The sequence below is a fragment of the Taudactylus pleione genome, unplaced genomic scaffold, assembly GCF_031769625.1.
Source record: "Taudactylus pleione unplaced genomic scaffold, aTauple2 ptg000289l, whole genome shotgun sequence".
Classification (NCBI taxonomy): Eukaryota; Metazoa; Chordata; class Amphibia; order Anura; family Myobatrachidae; genus Taudactylus; species Taudactylus pleione.
In genome coordinates, this window is record NW_028284691.1 from 5,126,114 (window position 1) to 5,148,843 (window position 22,730).

General features: G+C 42.9%; 1 protein-coding gene across 2 annotated transcripts in view; it reads left to right on the plus strand.

The window, feature by feature from the left end:
• HDAC11 (histone deacetylase 11) overlaps positions 1–17,349 on the plus strand; it is a 54,945-nt gene extending 37,596 nt beyond the window's left edge. For both annotated transcript variants that reach the window (XM_088482472.1, XM_088482473.1), the window contains exons 4-10: positions 411–527; positions 6,553–6,595; positions 7,875–7,951; positions 8,210–8,272; positions 9,406–9,502; positions 10,756–10,934; positions 15,667–17,349. In XM_088482472.1, coding sequence (XP_088338598.1) covers positions 411–527; positions 6,553–6,595; positions 7,875–7,951; positions 8,210–8,272; positions 9,406–9,502; positions 10,756–10,934; positions 15,667–15,852 — 762 coding nt within the window. In that variant the 3' untranslated portion in view covers positions 15,853–17,349. The remainder of the gene's footprint in view (positions 1–410; positions 528–6,552; positions 6,596–7,874; positions 7,952–8,209; positions 8,273–9,405; positions 9,503–10,755; positions 10,935–15,666) is intronic.
• The last annotated feature ends 5,381 nt before the right edge of the window (positions 17,350–22,730 follow it).

Sequence of the window (22,730 nt, forward strand, 5' to 3'; positions counted from 1 at the left end):
TGCACAGTGTATGTTGGAGACCAAGCTACAGATATGGCACGAGTTGTGTGCCCGCAAAGGGGGGCGTGCCCTGCATTCGCACCCGTGACCCCACAGGATGGCTTGGCGCGAATGCAGCGCGCGGCATGTCGTACGGTGGCAGCCAAGGCAAATCACATTGCGTGATGCGTTCGCACGTTTGCAGCTTAAGCGGCAAGAATGCAAGAGGACACCTCTGTATTCAAATCTAGTGCAATGTGCTTGCCTTAACTAGAAGAAGTCCGTGTGTGGGCATTCAATACACCAATGTCTGTCATTGTTGCCAGGCAATAATTGGTAGGTATAGTGAACAGAATTAAATGGTTATATTCATCTTCAGCAATCAATTATGTAAAATGATGTAACTGTTCAGGACAACATTTGTCTTCTAGTGGTCTTATGTGGTTGCCACAATAACAGAAATCCCACCACTCTTCCTGCTCCCCAACTTCCTAGTGCAAAGAAGAGTTTTAAAACCCCTGCGGACTCAGACAGGGGGCACTATAATGGTATGTACACAAAATGTTTTTTTCTTCAAACTATCCTTTTAATGTCCTATAGGTTGAATAGTACAGTGCATGGCTTGCTGAACTGCTAGGACCTATTGTCTTCATAAGATCCACTGAAATAAACATGTAGAGTTGATCCTCAGTTGTCTAAATTCTGAAGTTTTATTTGTAAGTGTAGAAATCAATGAAGGGAATCTTGATCACCACTTAGTAAACCTGTTTGCATTTTCTAACATAATGGGGGAATTAATTTAGCTGTGGGAGCCTAACACTAATGCCCAGAGGCAGGATTTTTCCTCGCAGCATCAGAAGTTGCGTGGAGAAATCTGCATTGAAATGCAGGTTCTGCATCTTAACACCCATTGCATCAGCATTTTACACAGGAAGCACGTTAATCCAGTGTTTACTGCGCTGGGAAAAGGCTAATTAATTAAATGGGCACGCTGCACGATTATTTCGCTTCAGGGTATATCCCACGGCTAATTGAATTCCCCCACAATGAGTGCTGTGTGCAATTGTGGCCACTCAGGGGGGAATTCAATTGCATTTTATTATTGTAATACAATTGTTTCTGTGAGTAATTAGACCACATACGTGGCCAAATTGCACATATGTGGCTGACTTGTAGCAATTCTTTTGGGATCTGAATGCAATAAAATTGCACATGCTAGCCCACGAAGAATCTTACACATTATTCACCATCCCTTTTTTTTTTCTTTATTATATAGTTTCTTGTGCACAATGTTTTTGTTTATAAAGAGGGAGTTATTCTGCGACCCTCGAGTGAAAGCACTTCCTATAGCACACTCTGGGGTTCAGACAACTCTCTTTTCTCGCATGCAAATAGCGAGCTTTAGCATATAGTGCAGAAGCCAATATATGCATTTTTACATATTTCACGCCGATTTTGAGCCAGATGTATCTTTGCTGGTTCTCACTTTGCATGAAATGGGTGTTTTGGGGCGGGAAGTGGGCAACGAGAATGCGATGGCATGAAACTGTTCTGTCTTGTGGAAGTATCATGAGCATGTAGCTAGAGTTTTGAGCTATTCTGTGTAGTGCAAATGGAGAGATGTTTGAGATGGATCTCTTGCACCTAGCATGAGACTGGTGCAAGTGCCGATTCCAATCGTTGGAAATGATGTGTGTGCAGGTGGTGTTATTGCAATTATATAGGCACACAACAGCAGATGACTCAAACTATGAAGAGCCCAGTTGTGGTGTTGGTTTTGGTTTATTGAGAGATAACAGGTACAGCCGTACTCACTGTTATATGCACACTGGTGATGGAGCAGAGTGGGGTTCTATACTAATCACCAGCCGGTGAGTGTATGCTGCAAATGGGTAGCAGTGCAGAGATGCTGGAACAGCTTTATAGCAGGTAATAACTAGGCTCTCTAAAGGAGCTAAATAGTACAGCCATGGCCAATAGTTTTGAGAATGACACAAATATTGGTTTTCACAAAGTTTGCTGCTTCAGTGTTTATAGACCTTTCCGTCAGATGTTACTATGGTATACTGAAGTAAAATTACAAGCATTTCATAAGTGACAAAGACTTTTATTGACAATTACCTTAAGTATATGCAGTCAATATTTGCAGTGTTGACCCTCCTTTTTCAAGACCTCTGCAATTCGCCCTGGCATGCAGTCAATCAACTTCTAGGCCACTTACTGACTGATGGCCGCCCATTCTTGCCTAATCAATGCTTGGAGTTTGTCAGAATTTGTGGGTTTTTGTTTGTCTACCAGCCTCTTGAGGATTGACCACAAGTTCTCACTGGGATTATGGTCTGGGGAGTTTCCTGGCCATGGACCCAAAATTCCGATGTTTTGTTCTCTGAGAAACTTAGTTATGACTTTTACCTTATGGCAAGGTGTTCCATCGTGCTGGAAATGGCATTGTTTGTCACCAAACTGTTCTTGGATGGTGGGGAAAAGTTGCTTTGGAGGATGTCTTGGTACCATTCTTTATTCATGGCTGTGTTCTTAGGCAAAATTGTGAGTGAGCCCACTCTCTTGGCTGAGAAGCAACCCCACACATGAATGGTCTCAGCATGCTTTACTGTTAGCATGACACAGGACTGATGGTAGCGCTCACCTATCCTTCTCCGGACAAGCGTTTTTCCAGATGCTCCAACCAATCTGAAAGGGGATTCATCAGAGAAAATAACTTTACACCAGTCCTCTGCAGTTCAATCCCTGTACCTTTTGCAGAATATCAGTCTATCCATGATGTTTTTCCTGGAGAGAAGTAGCTTCTTTGCTGCCCTTCTTGACACCAGGCCATTCTCCATAAGTCTTCGCATAACTGTACGTGAAGATGTACTCACACCTGTGTGCTGCCATTCCTGCGCAAGCTCTGCACTGGTGGTTCCCCGATCCTGCAGCTGAATCAACTAGACTGTCCTGGAGCTTGCTGGACGTTCTTGGGTGCCCTGAAGTCTTTTTCACAACTATTGAACCTCTCTCCTTGAAATTCTTGATGGTCCGATAAATGCTTGATTTAAGTGCAATCTTACTAGCAGCAATATCCTTGCCTGTGAAGCCCTTTTTGTGCAAAGCAATGGTGACTGCACATGTTTCCTTGCAGGTAACCGTAGTTAACAGAGGAAGAACAATGATTTCAAGCTCCACCCTCCTTTTAAAGCTTCCAGTCTGTTATTCTAACTCAATCAGCATAACAGTGATCTCCCACTATGTCTTGACGTGCGATCACTTAGTGTATGCAGGCGCCCACCAGCCATTCATTGGTACATCAAGCACCATCGGATGCGATTGCAGCGCTTGAGGTTGACTATACCCTGCTGCAAGCATTGCGATCACTTCAGTGTGAAATCCCACCAAGTGACGTGTACTATGACGCTGCCATTTAATTATACATGCCTCTGAAACGGTGTTGCAACACTCAGGCACGCCTGCGTTTGCACCTCCACTCCCCTGTTTCTAGTGGCATGCCCCTGTCACCACCCACAAATGGCTTCTCCTGTCACTCTCTCTGCTGGGCAGTCTATGCGCAACGAGCAAACGCATCCCGATCTCTCCCACTGGTGCGCATTGCGATGCATGCGCAGATTGCAACTATCGGTCAGCTATGAGCATTCGCATCCTAGCGAGAGGGTCTGAATCATCTCCTAAGTTCATTGTCATGGCAAAGAGGGACTTTGCAATTAATTGCAATTCATCTGATCACTCTTCATGACATTCTGGAGTATATGCAAATTGCCATGATAAAAACTTGTGTCATTCTCAAAACTTTTGGCCATGGCTGTAGACTTCAGTCTCCCATCATGTCACTCTACACAGTAAAGACAAGATGGCCCCTGCCCTTGCTCCACAGTGACCACAGTGGCCATCTTGGAACAGGACATGAATCCTCCCTGGAGAACAGGAAGACTGTAGTTTGCACAGCAGCGCACTCCTCTTTAAATTTCCTCTCGCTCCAAGCTTCTCCATGTTACACAAACATTTAATTTCAGGTTTTCTGTAGCGACCTGTAAAATAAATTGGGTTAAGCACATGAAAAGGCATCAACATATTATGTGACTTTAGCCTGGATTTCTTGGAAGATACTTTACCAAAAATTCGTTTACTGACAGCTTGTGCCTTAAGAATAGTCCCTTGAGTCACAAACTTGGGACTGCTGCAGCTTTCAAAATTCTTGATGCTTTTCAAATATGTCGTTTTTAAATTTTGCCAAGTCTGTTTGCCAATCTTGGATTTCCATGCACACCAATCAGACTTTAGTTTTGGCTTCTGGATATCTGGAGGCTCAATGACGGCAATGTTTGCAAATTCTTCATCATACCTCTTAGGTGGTTTGCCGATTTTTGATTTTCCAGAAAACCTCCTCTGTGGCTGAACTTCCACGCCGATAGTCTCTAATGCAGTTAAATCTCCAGCTGCTGGGACATACTTGCTCTGCATGTTAGCTTCCAACTGTTTTACAGTTTGTGTTTTTAGATAAACTGTTGTGTGCATGGTTTCCAGACCAAATTGCTAGTCTAGGCCTGCTTCTTTTAGCATGCATCTTGCTCTCTCTACTAGTGTACGGTTTGCTCGTTCACTGACACAACGTTACTCAGGGGTGTAGGCAATGTTCAATTGATGCTCTAGTCTATACTTTAAGAATTTCTCCACGTCTCTGTTAGGATATTCTCCATCAGATCTTAAGAGTCTTCAATCTGTAACCTGTTTGACTTTCTACAAGTCTGCAATCTTTTTCACCATTTCAGATTTCTCTCCACATGTCATGCTAGTGAAGTCCTCTATAAAGGTCATAAAGTGTCTATATCCACTCACAGACTTCCATTGGATCACACACATCTGAATGTACTATTTCAAGTGCTTTTGTAGCTCTGCTTGTTGAGTTTGCAAACAGCTGACGACTTTGTCCCCTGTTATACAGCTCTCACATACGTGTTTTTCAGCGTTAGTCACTAATATTTTTGTGACCATCCGCTCTGTAGCTTCCGAACACTATCATAGTTATATGATGGGTACAGCGCTCTAGACATTAAAATTGTGTGTGCCCTTAATAGCTGCAGTGGAAGAGGTGTCCCAACCTTTTGAAGTCACACAGTAATAATTAATTGAAGCGCTCAGGGGCACTAAGGGTATATTAGTCTTTGATGAGTTTACGATGAGTTTATGATGAGTTTTGAAATCATAAGTGTCAATAGTTCATACAGTAGGATCCCTGCAGGGTTATGGATGAATCAACTTTGCAATCTGTAGGTAGGGTGTTCTTAACAACAATATTAGGTGAACATTGGGAATCTTTATGAAATACCGCGACGGAGGGGATGCCGGCTATCGGTACACTGACAGCGGCATCCCGATGATTCGAATCCTGACAGGGGAACGGTGAGTACTATTCTCCTGTCCTATTTACTCTTTAACCCTAACCTTCCTTTTTTGTACCCTCATGCTAACCCTCCCTACCCCGCACACTAACCCTAACCCTCCTGGTAAGTGCATAAACCTAACCCTCTCGCCTTCGTGCCTAACCGTAATCTCCCCCCACTGGTGCCTAAACCAAACCTCCCCTGTCTGGAGCCTAACCCTAACCTCCCCTCTCCCACAGAGTAACCCCAAGTCCCCCTATTGTGCCTAAACCTAACTCTACCCCCCCCCCCCCCCGCCTTCCCCCCATGGTTGATACTTACCTTGTCCCGGTCTCCTTACGATCGGGATGCTGCCTGCCTGGATTCCAATGTCGGCATCCCCAGTCCTGTCGGGAATTCGAGCGCCTGTATTTTCACAGTGATCGGGATTCCGGCAGCCTGCATCCCGATTGTAGGGATATTAACTACATCCCGAACATTGTAATATGCTAGTTTCTCTGTAATAGCAAGAACAGCACATATAAAAAGTAATATAGTTGTATGTACTGTGGGCCTGATTCAGACCCACTCACGAGCTCTTAGCGCTTGCAAGCGGGTCAATGGTGGGGTACTGCGCACGCGCGCCACGGGAATGTGCAAGCCCCGGAGCGAGAGAGAAATTCTCTCGCTCCGGGACTCACTACAAAAGGGGCGGCTGTCGATGTTGCTCTACATCTCGCCCCATTTTGTAGGTGGGGGGGTGGCTACACAAACGGAGGCGTTCCCGAAGGAACGCCTGCCGTTTGTGGGAGGCACCACTGACATCACCAGTGATGTCAGTGGAGAGCTTCCTGCTCTATTAAAGCAGGAAGCTCTCTGGGGCTTGCGACGGACGAAACCCTACCACAAGGGTCTCGTCGCAAGCCCCGATGGTCGCGATCATTGCGACCATCACCTGGCCACCCGCAAAAGCTGTGGGTGGTCACCTACAGCTTAGCAGGAGGCCGCAAAAAAAACCGCCCTGATTCAGAGCGAGCGCTCTTAAAGAGCGTCCGGCTCTGAATCAGGCCCAGTATTCAGGTATATTGCTGTGAGTAGTATCTACATGAAGTGGTGGTGTACATACAGGCTTCAGTTTGAGAGAGATGGAAAGAAAGTCAGACAACCAGACAATTGACATGTATGTGTACTCTATTTTCAGGCTGGGAAACTGGCTATTGACAGAGGATGGGCGATAAATATTGGCAAGTATAACAATGTATTTTATCATGGCATCTAGTTGATGTAGTATGTAAATACAGGTTGAGTCTCCCATATCCAAATATTCCGAAATACGGAATATTCCGAACTACGGAATATTTTTAGCATGACTGAGATAGTGAAACTTTTGATTTTTTATGGATCAATGTACACAAACTTTATTAAGGCACACAATTATTAAAAATAAAGTATAAAATTACTTATAGGCTGTGTGTATAAGGTGTATATGAAACATAAATTAATTTCATGTATGTACACAAACTTTGTTTGAGCCACCGAATTATTAAAAATATTGTATAAAATTACCTTCAGGCTGTGTGTATAAGGTGTATATGATTCATAAATGCATAAATGCATTCTGTGTTTAGATTTGGGCACTATTCCTAAGACATTTCAATATGGTATGCAATTATTCCAAAATACGGAATATTCCGATATCCAAACTATCCTTGGTCCCAAGCATTTTGGATATGGGAGACTCAACCTGTATTCTTAACATAAAGTCAGGTTTGTGTGGAGCTTTGCCACCCCATGTTGGTGCTACAATAGACCTGTATAATAAACAGGATGAAGACCGGACTGCTGCAACCTTTTTACCAAGTCTCTATGAAATGACTTTACATTCTGTAACATTCATAGACATGCAAAGAATTAGTATTTTTTTCTTTACTATCAGATGTTACAGAATTCAAGATTCAACATGTGTAATGTGTTTTATAAGAGCATTAAGGAATTGGAGTTTTGCAGGTAATATGTTATTCAAGACTTTAATCCATTGTAAACATGTTTATGCCACTTGGTATTGCATGACTGTTGCAGTAATGTGTCTGTTATAAGCAATACAGGTTTATTTACTATTTAACCCCCATTCAGTGTGAAAAAGGTTTTCATTCTCTTCTTATAGCCTTTGGTGGACTTTTAGTGGCTGTTGTGGCTCATTTTGCTAATATTGAGGCACAAATTTACACACAACCAACCAGGCACTGGCTTCCAATACACTTGCAATAGACATATATAAACTAATAACTGATAGGTTGTTGTCATTTAGTGCCTATTTTGCCCATAACTGCAATTATATATAATACTTCTAGAAGTATAAATAAAAATTACAGATGATCAGCCAGTAATATAGAAAAGGACACCTGTCAGAAAGGGAAATATGAGTTATATTGCATTTTTATGTTTGTACACCATGGTGTTGTATCTCCCTGGCTGGGAAACAGACCATCTTATATTAACCTTTTATTTTTGTTTTGTTACAAGGCGGAGGCTTCCATCACTGTTCCAGTGATAAAGGTGGAGGATTCTGTGCATATGCTGATATTACATTAGCTATAAAGGTACAATTAAAGTAGCATTATCCTAAAGCATGACTTAAAACTGATTTTAATCAATTTAATAGTTTCTACAGCTATTGTTGCTTAACAAAACCAGAGTGACCACAGGTAACACAGGGCAGTTTTCTTTTGGGGTCTCGGGTTTTTTAATTTCATTTATATCAAGCAATCAGCGTGGAAGCTCCCAACTGTGATAGAAATAAAATATGTATATAAATAAAGTAATAATGTATTTTTTATATATTATTTGTCTTTTTGCAGTTTCTCTTTGATCATGTTGAAAGTGTATCCAAAGCAACCATAATAGACCTGGATGCCCATCAGGTACAGAAATATTTCTGTATATACCGTATGTTATTTCAAAAATCTCGCCATGGTGATAAAAAGTTAAAATGTAACATCAAAAAGCTACTTTGCTTATTATAAGGGAATGTATATGCTAGACACAATGGTATGCAATTCCTGTTTTTTATGCTATAATAAAAATTGTAAGTATTTGTGTTTAACATACATTACTCCATCTCCAATTATACAGATGTGTCCTCATACATCTAGCCTCAATACGCCACGTCACGTGACTTGCCAGGCGTGAGTGAGCCTCCAGGTCACGTGCTACTCTGCTAGGGTTGGGCGTCCTCTTTGCATCCTAGTCACATTGCATTGTCACTTACGCATTTTTTGAAAAAAAAAAGACACCCTGCGCTAGTAGAGTCTCACGGGACCTGGCGCACCAAGAGGGGCTTTTTAACTTTACTGTAGCAAAGATGTATAAGGACAAATCTGTATCACACACATCGCCTGCTACAAGGCCGTGTCTCCAATCTATTGTATTGGGAGAGGATTATCACACTTTAGTGATACTGACAGGTGGGCTCTGGAGGTAAGAATATTATGGGGAAGGAGAGACAAAGGATGGCACACCTACTGAATGGTGAGATTTGAAAGCATATTTACTTTCACCATAATAGAAAATAGATATAGATGGCATTAATGTACTTCTACAGTCATCCTCTATTTGCATAAGGTATATACAAAGATAAAATGAAAATATACAGTTTGAGTGCCTAAAAACTGTATCATCTAATATAGTAAATAGTGCAATGTTTGCTGGAATATAGTAAATGCTTATGACAGTTGTTCCTAACCTGTTTGCTGTAAGAAGATGTGTCATGAGACCAAACACTGATATACCCAAGCGTTTGGTATATCAGACTGCGCAGTCACAACATGCAACAGCCCAAACTTCAATGCCCTCTGGCAGCCAATCAGAGTTCATTAAAGAAACATTCGGGTTTATTGACAATGACAATACATCATACACCAGAGAGGGTTAGATTACTGGCACTGTGATTGATGCAGGACATGGATCTGTGTATTGGACACATCTTAAACTATATACTGTATGTAATACATGATTTATATCTGGAATTCCCTTGCGTTACTTTTTTGTTCATTAGGGTAATGGACATGGAAGAGATTTCATGGATGATAAAAGGGTCTACATTATGGATGTGTACAATCGGCATATTTATCCTGGAGATACTTTTGCAAAGCGTATGTAATATAACTTGTATAACGCAGCCCATGTAAAGTCCTTAGTGTTCATTTATTTTTTTTGTTTTCATGTCATATTAGGACAGGGATGGGGAACCTCAGACCCCGGGGGCCGTATAAGGCCCGTGGAATAACTTAGTCTGGCCCTCTGAGCTTTTCTCTGCTCACCTCATCTGGCCTGCACCAGGCTCACAAATGTTATATATCAAAATGTCCCTCGCCAGAAATAAGGTTAGGAGATTGAAGAGGTTATGTTGCCAATAACAATCAAAATTGCATAGTATAATAGTAAAATGAGCATTTGCCAACTGTAATTATTGCAATATGTATATACATCAGGCCTGACCTCAAAATCGCACAGAGCTTTTGATATACTCCCACAACACTCTCATAAGTCAGGGCAGTTCCGTGCAGTCGCATTGTTGCTGGCCTGAAACGCTCAATTTCACAGACAGACCGATCCGACCGAGTTCCGTGCGACTCAGAACTACGTGCGACTCAGGACAAAAATACACAAAAATGCTTACATTCGCATCTGCGCATGCGCTGTACACAAAAACTTGCCGCTTGCGTCCATCCACACAGATGCGTCCAATTCAAAATCAACCCCTATGTCAAGAGATTTTTCTTTTCTAGCATAAAGTGGGTCATAAGTATATTGTGAGTCTGTCTTTATGTTTTTGTGTGCTCAGAGGGACAAAGTGAATCCATACTATATTTCTCTTTGGGGGCACAAAATGTCATCACGTTGGCATACAGAACTAACATGCAGATTGCAGATGAAGTATTTTTCATTCCCTGTCTCCACCTTTGTGAAACACTGGCAGGTTTGAGATGAGATATGAGAGAGAGCCAGAGGGATAGAATACAGTGAGAGAGGGAGTGACAATATAGAGAGGGGAAGGGAGGGGGGAGAGAGAGAGCGAAATCAAGGACAAGAAAAAAAAAAACATACACCACACACAAAAACAAACACACCAAACTCAACTCCTTGCTCACATGCTAGTTAAAAATGTTTCTTTCTATATGAGGTTTTTTTTTTCTTTTTTCTGTTCTTGTTATGTGAATTTGTAATATTGACCTGTTGTTTTTGAAAAAATACTGAGAGGACTTTTGCATCAGTGAAGTACAAACTTCTATGAGGATTAAACCTGTTGCAAAGCAGGCAGGCACAATGCCATGTAATTATGCTGTGTAAGACACCCACACAATCTGTAAATACTAGCCTAACCTGTACATCCTACACTATATAGGAGCAATAAAACGGAGGATTGAGCTAGACTGGGGCACTGAAGACAAAGAATATCTGGAGAAAGTAGAAACACATGTGAAAGGGGCACTCAATGAAATCACTCCAGATGTGATAGTGTACAATGCAGGCACAGATATATTGGATGGAGATCCACTTGGAGGTCTGTCCATTTCCCCTCAAGTAAGTAGTATACACTTCTATACACTGCATATGTAGGGTAAAGGACTCATAAATAACATGATGAAAAAATCTCCTGTAACCTATATGAACCATTTACTTTCATTAATTTTCCCAAACAGGTGCAAGTATGTTTGCAATTTTGGGCACTTTTATTCTTCCTATCCCTACATTGTACAGAGTGGGCCAAATGACTGTTGTGCCCCAATAGTTACGTTTTTTTCCAGACTCATTTTTAAATCTGATTGGATGATGATTAGATCTGCAGGTGTGTGCGGGTATCGGCTGACAATATTACATGGCTGAGCTTGTGATGCAAAATGGCCACAGATCTAATCATTCTGCTTTAGGTTGAACAACATAATCTGTCTGTGTGTAGCCAGCATTAATATCATCTGTACTAGATTGAGAAAAAGTTATATCTTGTTGATTACCATGGATTAGTGACTTCTATATCATACTGTAACATGAATAGGGTTATTATAATTACAGCATTAAGCTGGATTTATAGTATAGTGCACGCACCTATGTATTATGTTAGAGAGTAAGGGAAAAATGAAGGTAGCGCTAGTACCTAAACCTAAATACAGGTAGCTGCCTCAAAGGAGGATAAAAATAGGGGCTCACCTTCCCTTAGAATTTTATAGATTGAAGATATATCCTTCCTGTAGGTTCCGTATTTAGTTTGGATATATTTATATTATTTATAGTATTAATGTATTGTTATACCAGAGTAAAATATGCAATGATAGTCAAAATTCTGTCTAAAAAATGGCAATTTTATTGCAGTAATAATAAAATTTTGGCACCTCTGTGCTGATTCAAAGACATAAAAACAAACTCACTTACAAACAAATAACATAAAACAAACACTATGCAGGTAGATTCCAATGTAGACTGACAGACACGCTATATTAGCGTTTTACTCTGCCATCCTATGTGTTATTCCAATTGGGTATTTTTCCATAAAAGTCACGTAATTGTCCCCTGGAGATAATTCCAGTATAGGAAAGAATCCAAATCTGAAGAAAGCTGATGCTTACCGTATCTTCAGAGAGAGAAAATCAGTCAGGTTCGTTTGCCGGCAAACTAGGGGACAACTTACATGCTGCAGACATGAACAAGAAACCCCTCCACTGTCATCAACGCGTTTCACCTAATGATAGGCAATTTCTCATCTCTAGTCCACAGTGAGCACCACCAGTACAGGTTTTCTCATGGAATTACAGGTGGAATAATTGCCACATACAGGGCTAATGGCCCCAATATACCAGCGACAGATTGCTGTGATCCTGCAACCCGGCATCTCTGGATTGATGAATCCAACATGTTGGATTTCACTGATTTGCCAATCGCAATCAAATTATGATCGTGATTTGCAAATCTGTGAAATTTAACATGTATAATTTCATCGATCCTCCGACGGATTGCGGAACATTGATGGCTGACGGTCGACTTTTTTCCGACCAGCGCTTTGGTTTTTCCGATCCCATTGTAGGATCGGGCAATCCGTCGAACAGTTTATGGGGACCTATATACAAACATTCAGTCAATAATTGTTTGCAGGTGGGAAACATGAATTCTAAGCGGGCCCTTAAGATGAAGGTTGAGTAAAGGGACCCATACGCTAGCGATGAATCGCCGGATTGCAGGATCGGTTAAATCCAATATGTTGGATTTCACTGTTTTGCCGATCACGATCAAAATACAAAATATGATCGTGATTTGCAAATCAGTGAAATTTAACATGGAGAATTTCACTGTTCCTCCGAAGGATCGTGGAACATTGGCAGCCGGTTGGCGTATCCAATCCCATCGCAGGATTGCGAGACCTGTCAGTAGGTGTATGAGGGTGTTAACTTTGCCTAATACACCTTTTATACATGATGTTTTATAAAGGCACATATGCCTTATTTTGGGTGCTAAATGCTCATACTCCTGGCATGAGAATGAGAATTCCTAGTACAGTACATATGTCTAATCAGGTATATGAGGGTATTGGATTCTAGGAAAAGAAACATTCTAAATAGTTAGAGATTTCCAGTGTCTACATGCATCCCTGGGAACCTGTTATGTATCAGGTTATTTATCATAACATTCAGAATAGCACTGAGGTGACAGTATATGGAGCAGGTAGACACAGTGGAGCTGGTTCAGAGTTGCGCACAATTTGGCCGCATTGTGTAATTGGAAATAATTATGAATAGCCACCTGTATTGACAGAGGGATGCATCAATGCAGCTGCACTGCCCCATCCATCCTCTTGTGAATGTAGCTGTCATCACTATCAGTCCATATTTGCACCAGGCCTATGGTTGGTGCAAGAATTCCGTCTGAAACCTGATGGCTGTCTGTGTACGGCCATCCCTGAATAGCTCACAATTCCATCTACACACCCACAGAACACTTATCCTTCCTGCAAGCGCCCTATTGCTTTTCAGTTACACCCGCTCAGCTGCAAGTGGAGATGTGACTGAGATACACACAACTCTGATTCTCCCGTAGGTGCTAATATTGCTTATGGTCTGTTAGGAAAATGGACTTATGTGCACCTCTGTATCAGCACGTGTCCTAAGCAAATTATTCGGGGTAATGGATGCTGCTCTGAACGATGGAGCAAATAGGAGCCTGAAATAATTGCAAATGTGTTTAAATATTTGCTTTTGTAGTAAATATGGCAGTAAGGGTCATTTACAAACCTCAAATTCTGAGGACTTTTAATACTTTATTTGCGCAGTAGCACCTACTGTATTGTCTGCACTGCAAGGTGTGTGCCAGTCTCCATCCTGTAACGGTATACAATAACTAGATTTGTGGGTGACAGATATACTTGAGAAGGTGCATAATGCAAACTATAAAAATAATGATAAAAGTAGGTATGACTTTGATATGACATAATATCTTATGTTTTTCTCATAAATACAGTCCCTTAACTATATTTATAGCTTCAGCTAATAATGAGAGCGAAATTATGTCACTGCTATCTTTATTACAAGTGGCATCTCTGAGTGGAGATCTTTATTACATGGGTTAATATGCACCTAAAAATATGCTTTCCCGAGTGTGAATAGGAGGTGCAAAATGCTTCCCATTATACAGATGTGTCCGCATATTGTTCCCGCAGTTGCGCCAAACAGCCCTTCTTGGCACGCCAGCCTGTGAGACTTTTTCCCAAAAGTGCAGCTTAGTTGCAATGAGATGCAATTAAGACACACCAGGAGAGTGCACTGATTAATGTGATATCTGTGTTGCGACGAATCTGTATACAAAGTGCTACAATTCTTTTTTTCTACGCCAAGTTCTATTGTGCCTCATATACAGATCAGTAGCACACAGATATACAAGTGTCGCATATAAAATTAATCAGTGCAGTCTGCTTTGTACGTCCTAGTCGCATCGAATTGAGACTAAAATGCATTTCCTGGTAACAGAAGCAGACTCATATGGGACCTGGCGGCTCACTCATGCCAGACGTCTCACGCCCAATTTTGTGGGTGTTTTTTGTTTTCTGGTGCTTTTATCACTCATAGGGGCTGATTCCGATTTGGGAGTGACTTTGCACCTGGACAAACCAAATACATTTTGTGTGCATGCACGGTACTTACTGGCTGCTTTTGCATGCAGGGTAAATTTTGCATGTAGCCCACAATTACTGGACAGCTTTATTTATACACTGTAATTTAGATTTGAGCTAGGACCCGCCTCTTCCTAATCTAAAGGCCAGAACACTCTACCGGCCTTTAGTGTGTAGTCTGGACTGACCTAGTTAGTGACGCGACCTGGGGGGGGGGGGGGGGGGGTACAGGCATCGGCATGTGCATACACACTTGCCGATGCCGGGAGCGACGGCGCAAGAGCATGGCCCTCTCTAACGATGTCGCCAATCGGATCGGCATGCAGGTCCGACGGGCAATGTCGCTGACGGCGCGAGAGTGCGCATTGTCAGCGACATAGCGGGTACACACTAGACGATGTACCTGATATGTCATCCGATCTGGCCGGATCCGACGACATATCGTCTAGTGTGTACCCAGCATCAATCTCTGTGCACATTTTACATCTGCCCCGACTATAGTGCAACATGGTTTTACTATGGTGCAAAGTTACTCCTTTTTTGCTTTGCTCCCATCACTCAGTCAGCCCCATAATGTACACTGTGATAAATCATGCTGATATGACTTGTGTATCCGCATATCAAAGGACTTTGTAAAACAACTTCATTTTTTTTTTTTTTTCTTTTTTTATTATTATTTGACACAAATTCACAGTATTACATTGTTACAGAATTATTTTTTTTTTAACAATATGGAATTATTACAGAACAAAACCAATTTCTTCTTCCTCTCTCCTTCCCACTCTGTCATTAAATAAACCATTACACAATCCTAGGACACAATGATTGTCTGTTAAATTATGAATAAGTTACTCCAACTGTCATCTGGAGTAATAGTGTCTTGTTTAACCTTTATACTAATCATCAGCTTTATTTATAAATAGTTTCCTCGTAAATCTACCAAAAGAAGAAAACCAAAAACCATACAAATTCTTTAAATCATTAACATTAACACTTATATTGTCCTACATTTTAAAAATGTGTTTGACCTTCAATCAACTTAATTTTTTTAAATAAATTTCAATTAGACAGAACTGACACCGCAGTATTCAATCCGCTGTAAGTCTGATACCCTGTTGTTTGTACTGAACATGACCTCCTCATATTGTGTTTTATGATTAGGGAATTATAAAAAGGGATGAGATTGTGTTCCACCTTGCCAGAAGCCTCTCAATCCCTATCCTGATGGTCACCTCTGGCGGATACCAAAAGAGAACAGCTCGGATAATCGCAGATTCCATCCTCAATCTGCACAACCAAGGCTTTATCAGTAAGACTTTCACCGCATCACATGACTCTGGCATATGATCTCTGACTTAAGAGCTGAACTGACATTTAAACTAACTAAGTGTGAAAGTCATTTTTGTTTTAAAAAATGTAATATTAAATCTAAAAATACTATGTATTTATTTGAGAAAAAATAAGCAGATAATACAGTAGCACATTGATTTTAGGTAATGATTACCAATGTCATTGTTGTTAGTAATAAATGTATAAAGCCATTTCATTACAGTTCAACAGGAAAAAGGACATAACACTGTCTAACCTCTCTATACATTGTTCACATAGAAGAGGTTCTGTAAGTAAACAAAATCACCCAACATTTTCCTAGTGTATAGTTTATCACTGATGTTAGCAACAGCAAATTCCTGGTCTTCTCTAAAGAGAAATAATTTTTTGTCTATTCATTGCCGAGCTGTAACTGTAGCAATAGGGGAATAGGATAATCTCCCAAGCAGCGTCAACAGTTATTTAGTGGGATGGCTGCAGGGTGTTTAGTAACCTACTCCTGGTTGGCTGTGCTGCATACACAATCCAACCTCATCTGCATCATGTCATCACTAAGGAGGTAAAGAGCATTTGCATCTGGCAAAGGTGATTGATGGCTCCATTGCGGCTAACTGGAAGCAGGGGTGTAAACAGCTGTCAGTCACATTAAATACAATTCTCGGCCAGATCATTTTAATTGACCAAGGTTAAAGCTATCGTAGAAGAGCACAGCAATCGCCCAAACCTGGGACAGTAACCTGCATTATTTAATTTTTTAGTGGCATTAATGGGCAATGCATTCAATAATGGTCCCAACAGTGGACACCACCAATAGAGGGCACATCCAAATTAATTTTTACATTTGCACTAATGAGGATCACTATTAAAGGAGAAGCGTTTGACCAACAATGGACATCCCCAATAAAGCCAACAGATGTTTTGCTGAAATTGCTTCAAATAGCTGCATTTTGCACGCCCCAGACTTTGAGACTCAGGCATGCCAACCATCTTTTTCTTTATATATGCGTCACATTTGCATCACTGATGAGACAGAAATACATTGCAAGGGTACACTGACTACTGGGGCTGGCACTACTTGCTCTTCTGTGTGCGACTAAGTCCCAAATCTGGCTAAAAGGGCAAAAGACAGTTCCTTTACGAGGGTTCCACGCCATGCCTCCGGCCACATATCATTGTGTTTAATGTACAAGTTCTAATCTACTGACCTTGGTACACTGTGAGCTACTTTGTATGTAGCTACAAGGTGAATAAGATACAAATTGTAAGAAAAAGTAAGAATCGCTACCTATTGTGAATCACGCCATATGGAGCAAATACACTAGGTGAATGAGGACACATCTGTATATCATAATACTGTATATTTTTTGTCTAATAAGATAAGACTTAAGATAGGTTTCAATATTTTATCATCGCAAATTAGAATTGGAAGCACCGTTTACTAAATAAAGACGCTAATTGATTTATGATTGTACAGTATTCCTGTGATTTCACTGCTGTGACTTGTATGATAATAAATGGCCATTAATAATTCACATGTTCTGTATTCTTGCTTGTGGTCTGTTTCTTCAGCTTGATATTAGAGTGTCACCCATAATTATTACTGTACAAGCTAGTATGTTCCTTATTAAAGAAAAAAGGTTTTTTTCTTCTTCAGGGTCCATAGGGCTCCACAGGGAGACATTGAGGTGTAGGTGGGACCAGGAGGACTGGACACCAACAGCAAAGCTTTTCAATCCCAGGAAGCTCCTGTTCTTCGCCCTATGCCCCACCCACAGCCTGTGGTCACTTCTGTTTCGTTGGTGTCCGGCAGGAGCTGAATCACCATTATAACAGGAGGCTGCATTAAGCAGCCCAAGCTTTTATTTTATGATTTAATTTATTTTCTATTTTTACTATAACGGGTGAGCAGCACCAGACTGTCCTCTGGACATCTGTGCTGCCACCTCATCACCCCCCTGCGGAGCCGTGACACCAAGCCTGTGCTAGGTACTCCCGGCGGAGCTCCGAGGAGGACTAGCTAGCAGGCTCCCGGACTGCAGCCCGGAATTCAGGGTGACAGGTAAGGTGGAACCCCGTTCGCGGGGACCCGCATTTTTGTGCAGTCTTACCTCCGGTCTCAGAAGACAGCCCGGAGGCGCTGATGTGGACACTTGTGCACCCACGACTCCACTAGACCACCGGGGCATATAACATACTGGAGCAGGGCAGATGTAGAGGCCAGGGGACCCGTTGGTTAACGTCAGCAAGGGGAGAAGGCGCTCTCCCTGCAGTCCCCCTCCAGTACAGGGCGCCATTCCACTGTGGTCCTGGTGTTTCCTGGGCTGCTCCTCCGTCACCTCCGCCCCCTCAGAGACGTGTGGCAGCCATTTTTATGCAAACAGGAACTCTGGGTACAGTCCCCCTGTATACCTCTCCCACGGGTCAGGTCATGTAACATGTAATGTTTTTCTGCGTTTATATGTGACTTGTGCTAGCACTAATCTCTACTTTCTATACTGTCAGCTTATACCTTTCCCTTTATCTACTATACCCTGACATTCTAAGGTATAAGGGGGTTCATTGTACCTCACATCTCCTATATAATTGTGAGGGCTATCACATACTATATAGCGCGGTTGCATACTACACTGCCGTATTATACATACTGCAGGGTGTTCACTGCACTGTATCATACTGTGTATTTTATTATTCATGTTTGGCAAAGGAAAGAATAGCAAGCAGGCTGATGCTGCTGCTCCTACTCTGGTGTCTTGTAAGTCCTGCTCATCGGGCTTAGCCACAGAGGACCTCGTTCAGGAGGGTCTTTTGTACTAATTGCTACACAGCCCCAGACCCATCAGCCCCGGTGTCTCTCCCTCAGGACCCACCCTGGGCTGCCTTTTCATAGATGCTGGCAAAACTTGCGGACCACATAGCAGTCCCCGTGGTAGCTCCCCCTGTAGGATGGCCACAGCAGGTACTCCCTGCAAATTCTTTGCCTCCCCCATGGGTAAACATACTGTCTGCCTCAATACAGAGTTTTGCTAATACCTTTACGGTTCTTCAGCAAATGCTGCAAAAGAGAAGCCTTTACCTACTAAGCCTACTAAACGTGCTGTGTTATCTTCCCAGTCCACACAGTTATCTGATTCTGATATATCATCTGGGGAGGCAGAAGACGCAGACCTCTCTCACTCTGACTCCATCTCAGGAGACGAGGAGCCACCCCCTAAACTAAATATACCTGCTCTTGTGAGAGATGAACCCGCTCCTAAGAAAAAACACGCACTTTTTAAACGACAAAAGGTAGTTTACCAGAGTTTCCTCACTCTGACCAGCTATCTGATCACATGAGTGAAGCTTGGAATATGCCCGGTAAAAGGTTTCAAATTCCAAAACGGTTCAGTTCCTTTTACCCTCTTTCAGATACTGATTGTACTAAATGGGAAGTTCCCCTAGCAGTGGATTCTCATGTAACATGTTTGGTTAAAAATGCCACCTTACCCATTCATACTGCAACCTCCTTCAAGGAAACTACAGATAGACTTATAGAAGCTTGTCATAAGTCCATATACTCTCTTACAGGAGCTATTACTCGTCCTGCTAGGGCTACGGCCTTGGTGGCAAAAGCAATTGAGAGTTTGGCAGAGGCTCTAGACGCAACAGGTCCCCCTGATGCTTCAAGGTAACAGCTGTCCTACATATCTCAAATTAGAGATGCAGCCTCCTACTTAGGTAAAGCAGCTATGGATACGTCTCTCCTGGCCTCCAGGATATCTGCCACTTCAGTAGTGGCCCACCTTATTGTTTGGCTACGTTCCTGGAAAGCAGGTGCAGACTCAAAACGGGCTCTGGAGTCTCTGCCTTATTCTGGAGACATCCTATTTGGTCCAGAATTAGATAAAATTGTGACTACTTTAGCAGCTTCCAAGATGGCGTTCCTGCCCTCTGCATATAATACAAAGCCTCGGATGTCATCCTTTCAGTCCTTTCGCCCTCAAGGAAAAGCCAAGGGTCAGACCTTTCCATGACAGCAGACATCAGCCAAGGCCTCCAATCCTAGGGCCAAACAGGCCTGGGCTAATAGACGTCCACCTGCCAAGTCTGAGGACAAGCCTACAGCCTGACAGGGCAGGTCTTTCCCTGGGTGAGAGGCCGACTTCTTCAATTCACCAGGTTTGGAATCAAACCACGTAAGATGCCTGGGTAAGGGAAGTGGTCTCCCACAGATATGCCCTCTCATTCCTGAGGCAACACCCCCAGGAGTACTTTTGCACAGGACCTCCATCGGACCCAACCAAGGCCCTGCTGCTCCAAAAAGCCATTCAGTGTTTACTGAATTCAGGAGTAATCATTCGGGTCCCCTCCTAACGGGCAAGGACTATTATTCTACCCTTTTCTTTGTTCAGAAGCCCAATAGGTCTCATCGACCTATCCTCAACCTCAAATCTCTGAACAAGTTTATCAGGGTGCCCAGAATTCGTATGAAACCCTCCGTTCCATTATCCTAGCTATGGAGCCTGGGAAGGTTATGGTATCTCCAGACATTAAGGACACTTACCTACATGTATCTATAGCACCTTCTCATCAACAATATCTCCAGTTTGCTATACCACAGCAACCTTATCAATTTCAGGTTTCGCCGTTCAGCCTTTCAACTAGGGATGTGCAGGCTCGGATAGGTTCGAGTTTGCACGTGGAGTTCGGATTTTTCCCTCCAAAAAAACGGAACTCAGAACGAGGCAAAACGTCATCTTACATGGACGAACATCATCATTCCTGGTCTTTTGTCCAGGAATGATGATGTTCGTCCATGTAAGATGACGTTTTGCCTCGTTCTGAGTTCCGTTTTTTTGGAGGGAAAAATCCGAACTCCACGTGCAAACTCGAACCTATCCGAGCCTGCACATCCCTACTTTCAACGGCCCCTCGATCTTTACCAAGATCATGGTATTTATGGCGGCCTCCCTTCATCGTCAAGGGATCAGACTGCTCCCATACTTGGACTATCTCATGCTGTTGGCCAGCTCCCCAGAGACTCTGCACCGCCATCTACAGGTAACCATTGTCTTTCTTCAAATGCACAGTTTGTGGATTAACTGGAAAAAATCTTCCCTAACAGCCTCCAAAAGGATGGTACATTTGTGAGCCCTCCTGGACTCTCCAGTTCAGAGAATCTTCCTAATGGCGGACAAGATTTCAGCAATCCACCCCAGACTACGCAGACTGCTCCACAATTGCCGAGTGTCAATTCACTATGCAATGCAGGCCTTGGGATCAATGGTGTCCACCTTTGACATTGTGGAGTTCGCCCAGTTTCACTCCAGGCCCCTACAACTGATCCTCAGGCTTCCCCATCTGCTCAAATCCCATACGATCAGCCTTCCCCCAGAGGTTCGCCTGTCCCTAGCCTGGTGGCTACAGACTTCCCATGTGAACAAGGGTTGTCCCTTTTGGTTCCCGGACAGGGCTCTCCTCACCACGGACTCAAGCCTCCGAGGGTGGGGTGCAGTAACCGGCCAGCACTCCTTCCAGGGCCGATGGTCCCCAGTCGAGGCAGTGTTACCAATCAACATCCTGGAACTTCGAGCCATCTACAGAGCTCTCACTCTGGCTCAGAATATTCTGAAAAACAGGCCAGTACAAGTACAGTCCAACAACTCCATGGCTGTGGCCTACCTCAATCACCAAGGGGGCACTCAATGTCAGTCAGCAATGATAGAAGTGTCCCGCATTCTCACATGGGCTGAACGCAATCTCCCAGCCATCTCCGCAGTGTTCATACCGAGGATTCTTAATTGGGAAGCGGATATCCTCAGCCGTCACGACGTGTATGCAGGAGAACGGTCTCTACATCCAGAAGTCTTTCAGCTTCTAGTGGACAAATGGGGTCTTCCGAAAGCGGATATCTTGGCCTCAAGACACAACAACAAACTTCCAATTTATGGAGCCAGAACACAGGACCCCGACACGGCCTTCATAGACGCATTGTTGGTGAAATGGAACTTCCATTTGGCATATCTCATTCCTACAATATCCCTACTTCCTCGAGTGCTTTGAAAGTTCAGACAGGAGAGGTGCACAGTCCTGTTCATAGCTCCGGCTTTTTCCCAGACGTCATTGGTACTTCGATCTTCAAAGGCTCGCCGTAGACTGTCCTCTTTCAACTTCCTCTACGATTTAGACCTGTTGTTTCAGGGTCCATGTCTACATCCAGACCTAACCCGTCTGTCTTTAACGGTTTGGCTCTTGAGACATCCCTCCTAACGGCTAAGGGTTTAAGGGTCCAGGATTTACCACAGAATATGGTATACATATTTCCAATGGTGTACTCCAAAATACTATGATCCGCAAGTCTTTAAGGTTTCTTGAATTCTTGCCTTTCTTCAGGCTGGACTGGATCTAGACCTCCGTCTAGCATTTCTGAAAGTGCAGGTCTCTACTTTGTCTATCCTGTTTCAGCACAGAATTGCTACTATACCGGATGTTAACCCCTTCATGCAAGGTGGTCTACGTATACAACCTCCCTTTGTGTCTCCTGTGGCTCCACAGGATTTGTTAGTGGTGCTCCAAGCACTTCAGGAACCTCCATTCGTACCCCTGGAATCAGTGGATGTCAAGTGGCTCACTGCGAAGACTCTATTTCTTCTGGCTATAGCATCTGCCTGTAGGATTTCGGATTTAGGGGCGCTTTCATGTCACTTCCCCTTTTTAATATTTCATCAGGACAGGGCTGTTCTTTGTAAACGCCCAGGTTTCTTTCCCAAGGTGGTTTCTTGCTTCCACCTGAATGAGGAAATTGTGGTTCGGGCATTTAATTCACCAGACCTCTCGGCAGGTGAGGCCTCGGTGGTGGTGGTCTGTGCTCTGAAGATCTACGTGGACCGCACTACTTCCATCAGGAAATCTGACTCCCT